Source organism: Akebia trifoliata, chromosome 11 (genome assembly GCF_017979445.1).
Source record: "Akebia trifoliata isolate Shusen 1 chromosome 11, ASM1797944v1, whole genome shotgun sequence".
Lineage (NCBI taxonomy): Eukaryota > Viridiplantae > Streptophyta > Magnoliopsida > Ranunculales > Lardizabalaceae > Akebia > Akebia trifoliata.
In genome coordinates, this window is record NC_141385.1 from 21,678,484 (window position 1) to 21,697,383 (window position 18,900).

General features: G+C 35.3%; 1 protein-coding gene across 1 annotated transcript in view; it reads left to right on the forward strand.

Moving 5' to 3' along the window:
- The first annotated feature begins 6,570 nt into the window (after nt 1-6,570).
- LOC147391118 (uncharacterized) overlaps nt 6,571-18,900 on the forward strand; it is a 34,268-nt gene continuing 21,938 nt past the window's right edge. Inside the window, exons 1-4 of the mRNA XM_086459006.1 lie at nt 6,571-9,142; nt 9,478-9,724; nt 10,171-12,242; nt 15,331-15,417. Coding sequence (XP_086315132.1) covers nt 7,703-9,142; nt 9,478-9,724; nt 10,171-12,242; nt 15,331-15,417 — 3,846 coding nt within the window. The 5' untranslated portion in view covers nt 6,571-7,702. The remainder of the gene's footprint in view (nt 9,143-9,477; nt 9,725-10,170; nt 12,243-15,330; nt 15,418-18,900) is intronic.

An 18,900-nucleotide genomic window follows, 5' to 3' on the forward strand; every position in this document is an offset into this window, starting at 1 on the left:
CTTCCCAATATGAAAAGGTATGACATTGTTGATCTTTTCTTGTCTAGATAGAGGGTATAGATAGTAATGAGAGGGTTCAATGATGTTTGAATAAGTTGGGGTTTACACTTTCCTTGCCAAAGGTCCCATTACAATAGAGCTTGATTGAGGCTATATTGGGTTGTTGGGTTCTTGAACTCAATCTTTTTTATTTGATGAACATGAGATGACTCCTACCATCGAGGAGCTTAAAATGTTATTGGGTCTCAAGATGTCGGGTGCGGTGGTTGTTCCGCCTTTGTGTGATGGTTATCAATGCGAGGCTTCTGACTTCTTAGGGATAAATCGCAAGTTTTTGAAGATCCCGAACGGTGGATTGATTTTAAAGACAATGTCTAGATCCTTCTTAATCGAGCATCTTACGGATCCTTCGAGGTCGTTGATTCACTTTAATACCTTCACTCTGATGGTGGTGAGTCAACTGTTGTTTTCGGGTGGCGAAGATATTATATAAAGCTCTCCCTCATTCATGTGATTCAACAAGTCCAAAAGGGACATCGGTTGACCCCCATGCTTTTGAGTGAGATGTTCCAATCCCACACGACTTGTTCATCTAGCTATTATCGAATTTTTCGAGGATGTACTCCACTCCTGCAGGTAAGTTCCAAACTTAGCATAGATTTACAATTTAATCTTTTTAGTTTTCAAAAGTTTACAATGCTCCTATTTTTGTAGCTTTGGTTTATGGATCACATCACGTACTAATGATGTCGAGACGAGTTGCTTCTTTAGTCTCTAGTGGTAAAGAGGAATGGTATGCCTTCATTTGTAACCTTGATGATGAGGAGGTGAGATGGGTTGGTGTTCCAACCTCAGGTATCTCCCATGATTGCATTTGATGGGTCCCGTTTCCTTGTTTTTGTTGGTCTCCATGAGATGACTCACTATGTACCACTTCGGATTCTTCGATAATTTGGCTATGATCAAGGTGTGCTTATCCTTGAGAATTTTGGCGAGCTGGTTGGTCCTTTATTAATAGTATTTCTGAATCGACTTGTGAGAATGGAATCGAGTTGAGGTTTTGAGTCGACCCGTCTTTGCAGCACTCCTATTCCCATCATGGTTACATTGGATTCGAGAACTCATCTCTAGAAGGCAATCATTGTCTAGAATATCTCGAGCACATCCTAGTGCCTCATCCTTTTTTGATTATCGAGATCGAGTGGAGGAGTCTCAAACTGATCATCATCAAATTCAAGCTATTTGGCTCAAATCCGAGAAGAAGATGTAGAAAGAGATTGCTCAACTAGCATTTGAACTTGCACGGTCAGGATTTAGTGATAACGGTGAAGTGGCTAGGCTTCGACCCGAAATTGCTGAGTTGAGGGACAGGCTTGCCTAGAGTCCTCATTTTGATGATTTTACAACATATTTGATGAGTCATGATGCTTCAGATACTGAAAGAGTGATAGTTGGCCAAGCTATCCGGATCCGTGCCTTGGAGGACTGCCTCGACTCTTTTTTCATTTATTACCATGACATTTGACGGGTTGTGTGTTGTATTCTTGCTTTTTGTCATTATCTGAATGTATACAAAATATTGAAAAATCTGATTTAAAGAAAATAGGTTTTGTACATACTTGGCCTCAGATATATTTATTGTTCTTGGAAACACGAAGTTTTGTTGAATGAGTCATAGATTTGTTGTCATTGGCCAAAATAGTAGTTTTTTTTTTTAATTTTATGAAATATTTTTATCAAATGAGTATGATAAATTCAGAGTTTGTAAAATCTTTGGTTGTGATGGTCTTGGGATTTTTGCCAGTCATAGAAGATATAAACCTCAATTACTCTTTTGGTTCCTGATGAATGTCTCGAAACACTGAATTATACGCACGTTTCCCGGACATTTATCTTGATTTTTATCCCTATTTCTCCGTATTAAAGTAATAATCATGATAAGTCTCGAAAAATAGTGTTGCGTGTTAATTAGGCTTAATTATACATAAATAAACTCATTTACTAGATAAATCTAATTATGTGTGTTTCTTGTGAAGAAAATCAACATTTTCGAATCAAAATCTCAAGGCAAAAGCATTTGGGCCTACTTTTGAATGGCCTAATCCTTTGGAATGCCAAATTCCTTAACTCATGTTCTCATTTTTTATCTTTTTATGCAAAGAAAAGTGGAGGCTATTTTTAGACTCTTCTATACATTTTTATTTATAAATAGAGCTTCAATCTTTAGAGAAACCCTCCCTCACTTTTGGCTCTCTTATCCAAGACTCCTTTAATCTAGCTTTTAGCCTCTTCTCTTATACTTTTGTATTTTTATCTTCTAGTTATTTTCTTTTTGGTTAAATAGTCTTGTAAGAAGTAGAAGAAGAAGAATTTGTAAGTTTCTCCATGAAATTAAAAAATGTTCTTTCATCTCTTATCTTCCCTCTCTTTCAATGACATTAAGCTAAGCTCCCCTCTATTAGAGAGTGGAAAAGTCTAGAGCAAGTTCTTGTGTTGTTTCTAGTTTCATGCATTTCTTTTATCGAAAATGCTTATGAGTTCTCTTTAAGATTTCTTGCACCTTTTATTCTTAATATAGATACTTTATGCTTAGATTAGATCAAGATAAAGTACACTTAAACTAGATAATTGGTAGTAGGAAGTTCATGGAATTCTACTTTGTTTATGTTATCTCATTTGATTTCATCTGCTAAACTTTTCGATTTAAAGAACTAACACCAAACCCTTACGATTGAGTTATGAAAAGGCTAGAGACTAAGAATTGCTCATCAACATGTTTTAGGTAGATCCATCTCCAATGGTGCTTTAATTCATAAGTTTACTTGCTTTTAATTTCATTTACTTTGATTAATTTTCTAACAACTTTAAATCTTTTTGATAAGTTCAAAAATAAAAGAAAAACAATTTTAATCCCATTTGGTTGAAACGAATTTTATCCTCTTAGCTTAACTCTACTCCCCCTTTCTCTTGGATTCGATCCCCTACTTGCCCCACAAGTAAGGTAAAAGAAAGATCAATATTAACTCCAATGGGAAGAACAACAATAGTCCCACTAGAATTTTGGCACCGCTACCGGGGAAAGGTAAAGGTAATAGTGGTAAGTTTTGATTTAAAATTTATTTATTTTATTTTTATTTTTTTATTTATTTCTTTTGGTTTCTTTTTGTAAGTTCAAGTGTTCTTGAGGATTTAAGAGAGAAGAAAGAAGAAAGAAAATTTTAAAAAAAGTAATTCCCATTTTTTTTTTCACCCCAGACAGCAGAACATAACTTGATTGTAACTTTCTGTTCCAATCTCCTATTTACTATTATAGTATATCGATTTGGGGTAGAATGAAATTTTCTATAAAATGTAATGAAGTCAGTAAGATTTTGATAAGTCAGAATCTATTTTTAAGTTTGTTTACTATCATTTCTACTAATATTTATATTTTGCTACTTGTAGGTGTATATATTTTTTTTCAATTTCCTTTAATATTTAGTTAGGTTCATTTTTCTATTTTAGAAACTCTTGTATAGAATTCCTTATAATTTTTTTTAATTATCCAAAAAGACTTGGATTGTAATAGACTAAGGAAGGACGACGGGTGGACAATACCGTCACGGTTCCTTAGGTTCGCACATCAAAATTAGAATTGGTAAGTCGACTCAAATTGTCTTCAACTTGTCTAGCAGTGGGGTAATCCCGAATACCCATGCCTTTTTATGCTAGTGGGTTACTCCTTGCCTTTGTGTGTTATTTTTTCAATTTGCACACATGTGAAATAGTTAATTAAGTAGTAAAGAGCACCCCTCTCCTAGAGATGGCATGATAAGATAAGGATTGGAAGTCATTACCAATTCTTTGCTCTAATTAGAATAATCAACTCACTAGTCATTCAATCAAATTAAATAAAATTAATCAAAAGTTGATGATGATTGAATTAGAATCTTAAAGAAACTATGTCCTTAAAACCCCAATCTTGATGTTGATCGAATTACAACCTTAAGAAAATTAAGTACTTGAAACCCCAATTTTGAGATGCCACAAAGGTTGATCACTCCTTTGATAAGTCGAAGATTCATGCACTCGATCAAGAACTCATAACGAACTCTTAAGGAACTCATAAAAAAGAACACATGAAAACTTAAGATATTTCTTCAATAAACTCATAAGAAAAACTCATAAAATGTAAATTGTTAATTATGTTCAAAATACAACATAAGGTGCCATTTTATAGACAGATTAGATCAAGATGGGGTTTAATTAGTCCTTTGAAAATAAAAGACCAAAACTAAGGACAATTAGAATATCAAACTCCCAATTAACCCTTGCATCTAATTTGTTCTTACAAATCACTCCCTTGCACAAAAAGATAGTTGACCATCCTTGTTGAAGCTTTAACATCTCCAAATTTGATCTTAGAATCTTCTAGAACAGTCTCCTTGTATTGTACTTCCACAATCAAGCCTTGTAATGCCTCTTCCATCCTCTTTGTCCTTGCCCTAGCCAATTCCTTGCAATAGTATTTTAGAAGACTTGGGAACATCAACCCGATCTCCATTATTCTCCCCCTCTTCGAAAAGATTCGTCCTCGAATCACCTACATCAAACAAAGATAAATTAGTTACATTAAAAATTGTACTAACATTACCATAGTCGGGTAGCAAATCTAGTTTGTAGGTGTTATCATTGATTCGCTCCAAAACTTGAAATGGTCCATCTTCTCTAGGTTGCAATGTTGGCTTCCTTTGTGTAAGAACCCTCTCATTATGCAAATGCACCCAAATCCAATCTCCAGGTAGGAAGACAACTTTCAAACGCCTCTTTTTGGGTTGTTTAACATATGGCTCATTCCTCTTGTGGCGCCCCGTCGAACACTAACACAAATCCCCATGTCAGATCTCGAGGTACTAGGTGGCACCTCGAAATTTCGGCATGGTCTCCTTTGTTTGTGTTAGCATTCCAAGGCGTATAACCTGCACCTGATAAACGACATACAATCCTGCATATATACACATAAAATAGAATACTAGCGGAAGCCTATATACGTCTACTAACGTACAAAATATTAGAGTGCGGAAGAATAACCAGAATATATGATTATATAATTATTTCTCACTCTAACAAAAGTCTTAACGCTCAGCACAAAATCTATAATACTTTTGGACAATTCGATACCACTAGGGGTATAACCCCAATACTCACCAAGTGACGGACTCTGGCTAATGGAGATCGAGTTGCTGTTTCCAAGTCTTCTCAAGAACCATTGCAAGGAATTGGCGGTCCGATGACTAGGGCAAGGACAAGGAAGATGGAAGAGGCATTGCAAGGCTTGATTGTGGAAGTCCAACACAAAGAGGCTATTCTAGAAGATTCTAAGGCTAATTTTGGAGATATCAAAGTTTCATCAAGGATGATCAACTATCTTTTTATGCAAGAGATCAATTTGGAAGTCAATTTGAATGCTAGGGTTAATTGGGAATTGTTATGTTCTAATTGTCCTTAGTTTTGAATTCTTTATTTCCTAAGGACTAATTAGACTTTCTTTATTTTTCCAAGGACTAATTAGAATTAATCTTGATCTAATTTGTCTATAAAAGGGCACCTCATTTTGTAATTAAGACACAATTGATAATTTACATCTTATGAGATTTTGAAGTTTATTCAAAGAAACTTTAGTTTTGTTTCATGTTTTCTTTATGGGTTCTTTATGAGTTCTTTATGAGTTTTCATTCGAGTTCTTGAAGAAAAGACATGACTCTTCGACTTATCAAGGAAGTGATCAATCCTTGTGGTGTCATTAGATTGAGGTTTCAAGGACTTAGTTTCCTTGGGGTTTTAGTCCGATCAACATTTTGAATTTGTTTTAAAACAATCTAGAACGTTCGAAGCCTTCGAATAAAAGGGTTCTTAGAAGAGATCATCAAGAGAAGGTCTTAATCCAAGAAGGTTCACATCATTTGGTATCAGAGCATCAAGATTGCTGGAAAATACATCAAGATTGAAGTAATCCTTCGAAGATTTGGTTCGGGTGACATTCGAATTGGAGATCAAACTTGGTATATCTTGCTTCCCAACAAAATTCATAGCAATTCAAAGCCAATGATGGCTAGAAACCAGGTTTTTTTTTTATTATTTTAAAACATCTTGATCGGTTCTTGTTGGAAATCATGAACATTCATTGAATTTCGTAGTTGTTCTTACATAGTTTGTTGTAAATTTTGCATTTTTTTCTTTGCGGTATTTTTCTTTGTGAGTTCTGAAATTTTTCTTGCTGAAATTATAAATTGTGATCGATCATCAACAATCAATCGAAGATATATAATCTACATGATCATCTTTGTTTCTAAAAGAATTCAAATTTTAATTTCGTGTGCAAGTTGAATTTTAATTTCGTGTGCAAATTGGACTGTTCTTGCTGGAAAAAAAAAAAAAAAAAGAAAAAAAAAATCTTTCATTCTTGTCTTTAATGTTCTTTCGTTGAACAACAAATAGTTAATGTTCTTCATGCTGATTGGTATTTGCTATTGATGTTATTTCTATCCACGCCAATCGCAGAAACCACAACAGCCTTGCTGAATCTTGTTTGAAATTTGTTTGAACGTTGTTGATAACCATCTGCTCTCATTTGTTGTTGTTCTTTAATGGTCTTACGACAAAACACCTCCAACGAACAACTACTGTTGCTGTTCTTTAAGATCTTCATAGTTTTACAACATTATCTTGCTGAAATTACAGCAAGTGTGTTACAGCCATTCCGCCATTAAAGAAGAACCAAGAATCATTAATGTTGCTGTAACTAACTCTTACAAACCAAAAAAAAAAAACGATGTGTTGGAATTCAGCAACACATTACATGATATAAATCATAAGTCTGTTCTTGCTGAATTCATCGTCAACCTTGACCATTTGCTGAATTCATCGTCAACCTTGACCATTTGCTGAATTCATCGTCAACCTTGACCATTACAGAACGTTCTTTAATTTGGGTGATAGATCTGTTCTTGCTGAATTCATCGTCATAAATCTGTTCTTACTGAATTCATCGTCATAAATCTGTTCTTGTTGAATTCATCGTCAACTTTGACCATTACAGAACGTTCTTTCAAAGAATTGATCTCTTACATGTTCACGAACAAGCATTTATTACTGTTCCTTAATGTTCTTTAATGTTCTTTAGCTGCATTTTTGATTTCATCGAATTTTGACGATTGATGTAGGAAATAACCTGCTGGAATTTTGATGTTTAGGCAGTAACTTGTTGTTGCTGTATGTGTTGTTCATCAGACTTTTATGATTAAAAAAAAAAAAAAAACACCAAAGAACGTGGTAGTTGATTGGATCACGGATTCCATCGTCAAGTTACTGTTTTGAGGACTGTCATTGTTAGTTTTTGAGCTTATTATTTGCTGTTGATTCAGATTTAAAAAAAAAAAAAAAAAAAAAAAGGAAATGGCTATTCGCTGTTTGTAGTTGCAGAAAATTGATAAATTGGAGCTGTTAACTTCAAACGGCCATAACTTTTGATCCGGATATCGGAACGACTATTAGTGCATATCAAATCGAAGCTCTTTTCGAGATCTATAAGTTGAACAAGGCATAGCCTTGTTCCACACCGTTTCGACCTTCAATTCCATCATTTTCATCACTTTCCGGGACTTACAAGATTGTTGCATATTTTTTTTTTTTTTCGTTTATTTTAACTTACAGGGTTTCAACCATGAGTAAGGAAGGGGGAGAACCACATGAGACCGACTTAAAATTATTCATCAAGGCCGTTCATGATCAATTTAAATTGTTGAATTCAAGGTTGGACAATATGGAATCCTCTAATGAATCTAAACCATATCGAAGACATGAGTTCGACGGAGAAGACGATATTCATTCCGAAGCGGAGAGAGTACATTATCGACGGGATAAGAAAGTAGATTTCAAAGAAGATAATAATTTGGGTAGCATAAAGATGACGATTCCGACCTTTCACGGAAAGAATGATCCTGAATTATATTTGGAGTGGGAAAGAAAAGTTGAACACGTTTTTGATTGTCATAATTATTCCGAGGATAAAAAAATAAAGCTAGCCGCAGTGGAATTTACAAACTATGCCAGTATATGGTGGGATCAATTGGTGATCAATAGGCGTAGAAATGGTGAGAGACCTATTCGATCATGGGATGAGATGAAGTCAGTGATGCGTAAAAGATTTATTCCTAGCCATTACTATCGAGATTTGTATATTAAATTGCAAGGGTTGGTTCAAGGTTCCATGAGTGTAGAGGATTATTATAAAGAAATGGAGATTGCCATGATTAGAGCAAGCATAGAGGAAGATAGAGAAGCAACCATGGCTAGATTCATTGCCGGATTGAACAAAGAGATTGCTGATGTGGTTGAGTTGCACCATTATGTGGAGATGGAAGAGTTACTGCACAAAGCCATTAAAGTGGAAAAGCAAATCAAGTCTAGAAGGTTCAGATCTGGATCATCTTCTAATAATCCGTGGAGACCAAATTGGAAGGACAACAAAATTCCTTTCAAACCAAAAGAAGACACAAAGTCAAAGCCTTTGGTTTCTATTCCTAAAGATAGACCTGAAACAAAACCTCTTATTAAGTCACGTCAGATTAAGTGTTTTAGGTGCCAAGGGTTTGGACATATTGCTTCTGAATGCCCAAACAAAAGGGTTATGGTTGTATTGGCAAACGGAGACATTGAAAGTGCTAGTTCAAGTGACAACGAGATGCCTCCATTAGAGGATTGTTCTGATGTTGAAGTAGAAGAGCCTGTGCATGGTGATTTACTTGTCACCAGGAGAGCTTTGAGTATACAGCCTAAGGATGAAGGAGATGAGGAGCAACGTGAGCATATTTTTCACACACGATGCCACGTGAAGGATAAAGTCTGTACATTGATTATTGATAGTGGGAGTTGTACCAATGTTGCTAGTACCTTGTTGGTAGAGAAGTTGAATTTGAAATGGCAGAAACATCCTAAACCGTATAAGCTTCAATGGTTGAATGATTGTGGAGAAGTGAAGGTCAACAAGCAAGTTCGGGTTCCTTTCTCAATAGGCAAGTATGTGGATGAGGTTATTTGTGATGTGGCACCGATGCATGCCGGTCATATATTACTCGGTCGACCGTGGCAATTTGATAGGAGAGTGTTGCATGATGGGTATAAAAATCGTTATTCTTTTGTAATGAACAATCGAAAAATTGTATTGGCCCCTCTCAAACCTTTACAAGCTTATGAAGACCAGGTTAGGATAGCAAGTGAGTGCAAAAAGAGAGAGAAACAAAAGTGTGAGCAAAAAGGAGAGCAAAGTGAGCAACCTGGAGAGAAGAATAAAGTACTGAGTGTACTTGCTGACAAATATGATGTTAAAAGTGTAATGATAGCAAGGCCACAAGTTCTAGTTCTTATGTACAAAGATGTTTATTTTCTACTGACGATCTTAACTCCTCTTTGCCTAGTGTTGTCTTGTCTTTATTACAGGATTTTGAGGATCTTTTCCCCGAGGAGATTCCACATGGTTTACCTCCTTTAAGAGGAATTGAGCACCAAATAGACTTCATACCTGGTTCTGCTATACCAAATAGACCTGCTTATAGAGCTAATCCCGAGGAAACAAAGGAGATACAGAGGCAAGTGGATGAACTGTTGCAGAAGGGATTTGTAAGGGAAAGTCTCAGCCCATGTTCGGTTCCTGTTCTCTTAGTACCAAAGAAAGATGGAACATGGCGCATGTGTGTGGATTGTCGAGCTATTAATAAGATAACGGTAAAATATAGGCATCCTATCCCTAGGTTAGATGATATGTTTGATGAATTGCATGGCTCTCATTTATTTTCTAAAATTGATCTAAAGAATGGGTATTATCAGATTCGCATGAAAGAGGGAGATGAATGGAAAACTGCATTTAAAACTAGATATGGGTTGTATGAATGGTTAGTAATGCCTTCGGTTTAACTAACGCACCTAGTACATTCATGAGATTAATGAACCATGTCTTGCGTGCTTTCATGGGAAAATTTGTGGTAGTTTACTTTGATGATATTTTAGTCTATAGCAAAAATGTTGATGACCATGTGAAGCATTTGCATGCTGTATTTAGTGTGTTAAGAGAACACCAATTATATGTTAATCTTAAGAAATGCACATTTTGTATGGAATCTGTTGTGTTTCTTGGATTTGTTGTTAGTTCGCAGGGAATTAGTGTTGATGAGGAAAAGGTAAGGGCAATAAAGGATTGGCCTACACCTAAGAATGCGAACGAGGTAAGAAGTTTCCATGGTTTAGCAAGTTTTTATCGAAGGTTTGTTAAGGATTTTAGTTCTATTGCTGCACCTTTGAATGAACTTGTTAAAAAGAATGTTGTTTTTAATTGGGTTAATGTGCATGATCAGGCTTTCCAAACTTTGAAAGATAAGTTAACTAATGCACCTTTGTTGTGTTTGCCAAACTTTGATAAAGCTTTTGAAATAGAGTGTGATGCATCCGGGATTGGAGTAGGAGCTGTTTTGATGCAGGATTCTAAGCCAATAGCTTATTTTAGTGAAAAGCTAAGTGGGGCAGCATTGAATTATCCTACTTATGACAAAGAGCTTTATGCACTAGTGAGAACTCTTCGAACATGGCAACATTATTTATGGCCAAGGGAATTTATCATTCATTCTGATCATGAGAGCTTGAAATTCCTGAAGACCCAAGGTAAGCTTAATAAAAGACATGCTAAATGGTTGGAGTTTATAGAAACATTTCCTTATGTAATTAAATATAAACGTGGGAAGGAAAATGTTGTGGCCGATGCATTATCAAGAAGGTACGTATTACTTACTTCATTGCAAACTAAACTACTTGGTTTTGAATTAATTAAAGATTTGTATGCCAATGATTCTGATTTCAGCCAAGTATGGAATGCATGTGCTAAGTGTGCATTCGGTGACTTTTATAGGCATGAAGGATTTCTTTTCAAGAAAGATAAATTGTGCGTGCCAAATTGTTCTGTTCGTGAATTACTTGTAAGGGAAAGTCACGGGGGAGGTTTAATGGGTCACTTTGGTGTCCTAAAAACTTTAGATATCTTACGTGAGCATTTTTATTGGCCCCATATAAAGCATGATGTTCAATCTGTTTGTGACAAGTGCATTACATGTAGGCAAGCAAAATCTAAAATTCGACCGCATGGCTTGTATACCCCTTTGCCTGTACCTAATCAGCCTTGGACTGATATTTCTATGGATTTTGTTTTAGGATTGCCAAGGACTCAAAATGGTAAAGATAGTATATTTGTTGTTGTTGATAGGTTTAGTAAGATGGCCCATTTTATTGCATGTACTAAAACCAATGACGCAACACATATTGCTGAATTGTTTTTTAAGGAGGTAGTTCGATTGCATGGGCTACCTAAATCAATTGTTAGTGACAGAGATGTTAAGTTCCTTAGTTATTTTTGGCGTACTTTATGGAGTAAATTAGGAACTAAACTTCTGTTTTCTACTGTTGCACATCCTCAAACGGATGGCCAAACTGAAGTAGTTAATAGAACACTTACTACCTTGTTGCGTGCTATCATTCAAAAAAATTTAAAACAATGGGAAAAGTGTTTACCACATATTGAGTTCGCATATAATAGGACTATTCATTCAACTACTTCATTTTCTCCATTTGAGATTGTTTATGGTTTTAATCCTTTAACGCCTGTGGATATTTTACCTTTGCCTACTAATGAACATGCTAATCTTGATGGTAAGAAAAAGGCAGATTTTGTGAAAGATTTACATGCCAAAGTTCGAGCTAACATTGACAGGAAGAATGAGCAATATGCTAAGCAAGCCAATAAGGGTCGTTTGAAAGTTATCTTCCACCCTGGAGATTGGGTTTGGGTGCACTTGCGTAAGGAGCGGTTTCCTACCCAAAGGAAATCAAAATTGCAACCTCGAGGAGATGGTCCATTTCAAGTCTTGGAACGGATCAATGATAACGCCTACAAAGTTGATTTGCCAAGTGATTATGGTAATGTTAGTGCAACTTTTAATGTTGCTGATTTATCCTTGTTTAATGTAGGTGATTCGAGGATGAATCTTTTCGAAGAGGGGGAGAATAATGGAGATCGAGTTGCTGTTTCCAAGTCTTCTCAAGAACCATTGCAAGGAATTGGCGGTCCGATGACTAGGGCAAGGACAAGGAAGATGGAAGAGGCATTGCAAGGCTTGATTGTGGAAGTCCAACACAAAGAGGCTATTCTAGAAGATTCTAAGGCTAATTTTGGAGATATCAAAGTTTCATCAAGGATGATCAACTATCTTTTTATGCAAGAGATCAATTTGGAAGATCAATTTGAATGCTAGGGTTAATTGGGAATTGTTATGTTCTAATTGTCCTTAGTTTTGAATTCTTTATTTCCTAAGGACTAATTAGACTTTCTTTATTTTTCCAAGGACTAATTAGAATTAATCTTGATCTAATTTGTCTATAAAAGGGCACCTCATTTTGTAATTAAGACACAATTGATAATTTACATCTTATGAGATTTTGAAGTTTATTCAAAGAAACTTTAGTTTTGTTTCATGTTTTCTTTATGGGTTCTTTATGAGTTCTTTATGAGTTTTCATTCGAGTTCTTGAAGAAAAGACATGACTCTTCGACTTATCAAGGAAGTGATCAATCCTTGTGGTGTCATTAGATTGAGGTTTCAAGGACTTAGTTTCCTTGGGGTTTTAGTCCGATCAACATTTTGAATTTGTTTTAAAACAATCTAGAACGTTCGAAGCCTTCGAATAAAAGGGTTCTTAGAAGAGATCATCAAGAGAAGGTCTTAATCCAAGAAGGTTCACATCACTGGCTGTCTATCTGACCCACCAGATGATTCTCACTCATGTTCTACACCTGCCTCGCTAAGCTTCGGATCTGAAATTAAAGAAATGGAGAAGGAAATGGTGAGTAACAATGATTACCCAGTAAGGAAGAAAATAATTTCTGCCAATAACCTCTCCTAACATGAACGAATAAACATACTGAATCATTTTAAAATATGCAAAGTTTTAAAGAAGAAAATACGATTAACTGGTACATATAGCCAGGGATGAGCAACTAAACATTTTAAAACTCACATTACATCGATCATCATTACTCACTATAACATTCTCTTTTTATACAAATCTAATTGATCAAATGGAAACATTAAACGTACTAGCAATATTAGTACAACTTCCACTATCAATAATCAATGTACACACTTTATCCTTCACGTGGCACCTTGTATGAAATATATGCTCACGTTGCTCCTCAGAGCTCAGAGCTGTATACTCAGAGCTCTCCTAGTAACAAGTAAATCACCATACACAGGTTCTTCCACTTCTTCATCATAAAAATTCTTTAATGGTGGCATCTCGTCGTCACTCGAGCTAGCACTTTCAATCTCTCCATTTGCCCGTACAACCATAACCCTTTTGTTTGGGCATTCAGAAGCAATATGTCCGAATCCTTAAAACCTAAAAGACCTAATTTCTCGTGACTTAGTAAAAGACTTTGTTTCGGGTTTATCATTAGGAATAGAAATTGAATTCTTCAACCTTGCTTCTTCTTTCGGTTTGAAATGAATTTGGTTGTCCTTCAAATTTGATCTCCACGGACTATTACAAGATTATCTAGATCTAAACCTTCTAGATGTGATTTGCTTTTCCACTTTAATGGCTTTGTGCAGTAACTCTTCCATCTCCACATAATGGTGCAACTCAACCACATCAACAATCTCCTTGTTCAACATGGCAATGAATCTAGCCATGGTTACTTCTCTATCTTCCTCTATATTTATTCTAATCATAGTAATTTCCATTTCTGTATAATAATCATCTACACTCATAGAACCTTGAACCAACCCTTGCAATTTTATGTACAAATCTCGATAGTAATGGCTAGGTATAAATCTTTTACACATCACTGACTTCATCTCATCCCATGATTGAATAGGTCGTTCACCATTTTTGCACCTATTGAACACCAATTGATCCCACCATGTACTGGCATAGTTTGTAAATTCCACGACAGCTAGCTTTATCTTTTATCCTCAAAATAATTATGGCAATCAAACACATGCTCAACCTTTCTTTCCCACTCTAGATATATTTTAGGATCATTCTTTCCTTGAAAAGTCGGAATCGTCATTTTTATGTTACCTAAATTGTTATCTCCTTTGAAGTCAACTTTTTTATCCCGACGTAATTTACTTTCTCCAATTTGGAATTAGCTTCTTCTTCTTCGTCAAACTCATGCCTTTTATATGATATAAATTCAATAAAGGTTTCCATGTTATCCAACCTTGTATTCAGCAATTTAAATTGATCATGAATGGCTTTGATGAATAATCTCATGTCGGTCTCTTGTGAATCTCCTCCTTCCTTACTCGTGATTTGAACATGTAAACTTAAATAAATGAAAGCAGCAAAAGACACAACAATCTTGTAAGTCCCGAAAGGGAATGAAAGCTATGGAATATGGGGTCAAAATGGTGTGGAACAGGACTATGCCTGTTTAACTTGTAGGAATCGAAAAGATATTCGATTTGATATGCACTAATAGTTGTTCTGATAGCCGGATCAAAAGTTATGGCAGTTTGAAGTTAGCAACTCCAATTTATCGATTTTCTATAACTACAAACAGCAACTAACAAATCCATTTTTCTTAAAAAAAAAAAAAAAAACAAAAGATAAATGTTGTGGCTGAATTTTTATTTTAAGTTTTTAAAGAAAACAAACTTAGATCAGAAATTTAATGGTTCTGTGGTGCAGTTTCAACAAGAGGCGTTGGGTGTAACGTTGTGTGAAAATTAAGAATTCTTCAAAAGAAAACAACGTTTACCAAAAGAATTCATCAAAAGAAATATGTTATTAAACATTTTTTTTTATCTGAAATTCTAGCAACAAAAAAAAAAAAAACATGTTAATGGCTGTTGTGGCTGAGGTTTCAACAATTAAAAAATAAATGTTGGGGATAATGTCGAAGTTGCTACGGAACTATCAATGCCAGCCAATTAGAAAAAACAGCAACTCAGCAAATTAGCACATCGGCAAATCAAAACAAGAAAACCATGTAACATTCTATATGTAATTTAGCAAGAAAACCATGTAACATTGTCACTTAATCTGATGTTACTAGTCTGAATTTCAGTAAGAAAGAAAATCGTTTAAAGAAATATATACATATAAATCAGAATTTTTTTTGAAAATAAACTCATGTCAAATGTTGAAAACAGACGTGGTGGCTGAGTTTCAGAAAGAAACGTTGGGGACAACAAGAAGAACCAGCAAACAAGAATTTTTGGCAATTTGTATTCTTCTGGAATGGCAGATGTATAATGGCACACCTGTTTCAACAACAACAACAAGTCGTGCTTCTGAATTTCCAGCAAGAAGTCATTGTGAATCAAATGTGAAGGTGATAGTTCAGCAAGAAAAAAAAATTACGTTGAGAACCAACAAGAAATGATAGATCGTTCAACGAAACTACAATTTATTACAGCCAAAACGATTGTTCATATATTTATTATGAGAAAAAAATGAAAAATCCAGCGAAAAATGTTCTCAATAAATGTTCTTTAATGAAAAACACAGCAAAGGATGATTCAAATAATGTTCTTTATTGAAAAAACACAGCAAACAACAATGGTGAAAACATAGCAACGTCATTGATGATGAACACAACAACGTTTTTATATAACTCTCTCAAGATCTCCAAATGTTTTATATATCCCACATCTCCACCAATTTTTTTTTTCAATGTAAGGTCATTAAGAACAGCATTCTACAAACGAAATTTTATGAATAACAAACAAATCTTCATGAACAACAAACAAATCGATCAAGACATTTCAAAAAAACCTAAGCATTCATTAAATTCCATGGTTGCCAATTCAGCATACAAACATAATGCAAAAAGATTTCAGCAAGAACGCTCATGGTTTCCAAAGGATAAATATATATAACAACAACAAAGAATGTTTCTCTTCAATCAAGAATGCATCAAGAATTTTGAAATCTAAAAAAATAAAAAAGCCTAGTTTTTCCAGCAATGCTTGGTTGTGAATTGGTGGGAATTTATAGTTGGGGAGCAAGATCTACCCGTTTTGTTCTCCAATCCAATTGTTACGCTACCCGAATCTTCGAAGAATTCCTTCAATAATGTTCTATTTTCCAGCAATCTTGATGCTCTGATACCAAATGATATGAATCATCTTGGATTAAAACCTCCTCTTGATGATCTCTTCTAGGAATCTTTTAATTCGAATGCTTTGAATTTTTATATATTTGTGATACCGAAGTATATGAATCCTCTTGGATTAAAACCTCCTCTTGATGATCTCTTCTAGGAATCTTTTAACTCAAAGGCTTCGAATTTTTTTATATTTGTGTAAAAACAAAAGTTGATGATGATCGAATTAGAACCTTAAGAAAACTATGTCCTCAAAACCCCAATCTTAATGATGATCGGATTAGAACCTTAAGGAAACAAAGTCCTTGAAACCCCAATCTTGAGACGCCACAAAGGTTGATCACTCCTTTGATAACTCGAAGATTTGTGCACTTGATCAAGAACTCATAAAGAACTCTTAAGGAACTCATAAAGAAGAACGCATGAAAACTTAAGATATTTCTTGAATAAACTCCAAAGAAAAACTCATAAAATGTAAATTGTAAATTGTGTTCAAAATACAACATAAGGTACCCTTTTATAGACAAATTAGATCAAGATAGGGTCTAATTAGTCCTTTGAAAATAAAAGACCAAAATTAAGGACAATTAGAATATCAAACTCCCAATTAACCCTTACATCCAATTTGTTCTTACAAATCACTCCCTTACACAAAAAGATAGTTGACCATCTTTGGTGAAGCTTCTAGAACGACCTCTTTGTATTGTACTTCGACAATCAAGCCTTGTCATGCTTGTAATGCCTCTTCTATCCTCTTTGTCCTTGTCCTAGTTAATTCCTTGTAATAGTTTTTTAGAAGACTTGGGAACATCAACCCGATCTCCATTACTCAGTCTATTAAAAAAGGAAGGTGATTTAAGAGTGCCCTTGCTTATGTATTGTGTGCCACCTCCAATCTGGAGATCCGAATGATTCAAAATTACTTCATAGAATCAAGTTGGAAGGCTAGTTACATTATTTCTACCCAGTTATAAGCTGTCTAGCTTTAGGTAACCTATCTAGGTCTAGTATTTTCTTTTCATGATTATTTAATCGACTATGTGATTTGCACGCTTGGTAGACGTTCACAGAGCAACGTAGTTGAACCACAAGTAGAATACGCAAGACACCATTAGTAGTTATGATGGACAATCGAGAGCGAACTCTCAATGAGCTTTTCGTTCTCGCTTCAGCATCTCCTCCTACATGCATTGTGTTACCATTGAATAATGCACTTCAATTCGAAATTAGGGTTGCCACCATCAATATACTCCTTAAGTTCCATGATTTAGAGTGTGAACAACCTTACACCAAACTTAATTGATTCTTGACTATATGTCAAACTTTTAGAAATTAGAATCTAGATGAGGAAAGTATCAAGCTTATTCTATTCCTGTTATCCCTGGAAGACCACGCAACTACGTGGTTGAATTACCTATCACCCAATTCCATAGCCACCTGGGATGTTCTTTTCGAGAAATTTATGGCTAAATTATACCCGATGGCCAAAATTGAGAAAATAAAGGACTTCATTAAAAGTTTTAGAGCCCGTCCTGATGATGAATTTTCCCAAACTTGGGAAAAGATTCAATGATTTATTGGTCAAGTGCCCATACCATGGCATTGACAAAATACAGTTGTTGCAAAGTTTTTATAAAGGATTAACAATGAATCAACGTACCTTAGTCGAGTCTATGCATAAGGGACATGAATCAAACTCCAACCAAACGTACGATTTCCTCATAGAGTTAGCTAAGAGTGCTCAAAATTGGAGCACTAACCAGGAAGAGTTTGATAGAGACGATCCGGTTAGGAAGACAGGCATGTATAAAATGAAGATAGACCCTGATCTAAAAAATGTCATGTCTAGTCTAGTGAGTGGGATGAACAATCTCACGAAAAAGTTAGATGCCTTTACCATCTTAGCTTCCAAACCTCACCTAGACCCTCGTACAATTTCGCAAATGACTGTCGAACCAAGTTCTTTGTGCGTTATATGCGACGGCAATGACCATTTGGTCGAGTATTGTCCCAACTTGCCTCATATCAAAATTGAACAAGCAAATGTGATTAATTAATGACTATTTTAGTCAAACGTATCACCCAGATAATAGATTCTATCTTAATTTCTCGTACAGATATAATGAACCTATTCAATCTAGTGGTCCGTCAAGTAACAATAGGAGTTTTCCTAGGCAATCTAGTTCTTCCACAAATCAAGCCATTGTTTCTCAAGTCCTTTATCAACCCAAAAATCTATAGATTGTAGAGCCATCAAACTAGATCCCATGACCAATTACCAGTAGCCTGCCCAACAATGGTCATCCCTAGAATCTAGCAACAACAATTCATCCAACTGCAAACCCATCAAAGTCAAATTCAGATTAATTAGGTCACTACGCAATCCATAGTTAAGATGGAAGTTTAGTTGGGACAGGAGAAATGTCAACTTCCTGGTTAGACTATCCCTAACCCTAGAGGTTAACCTTCGATTCCAAACGGATTGAAGGGTCAATACAAAGTAAGAAATAATTCTAGAGCTCCACAAGACTCAGTCCAGGCTGTCCACACCTTACGTTCAGGAAAGAAAAGTGGACAACAAGGTCCAACTTATTGACAAGGGAGAAAAAGTCCTAGAGAAGGACAAAGTTCAAAAAGAAGTCATAAAATCTCCAAAAGAAAAGGAGAAAGATTTGGAAAATTCTCCCAACATCTTGTCAATTCCAGAAG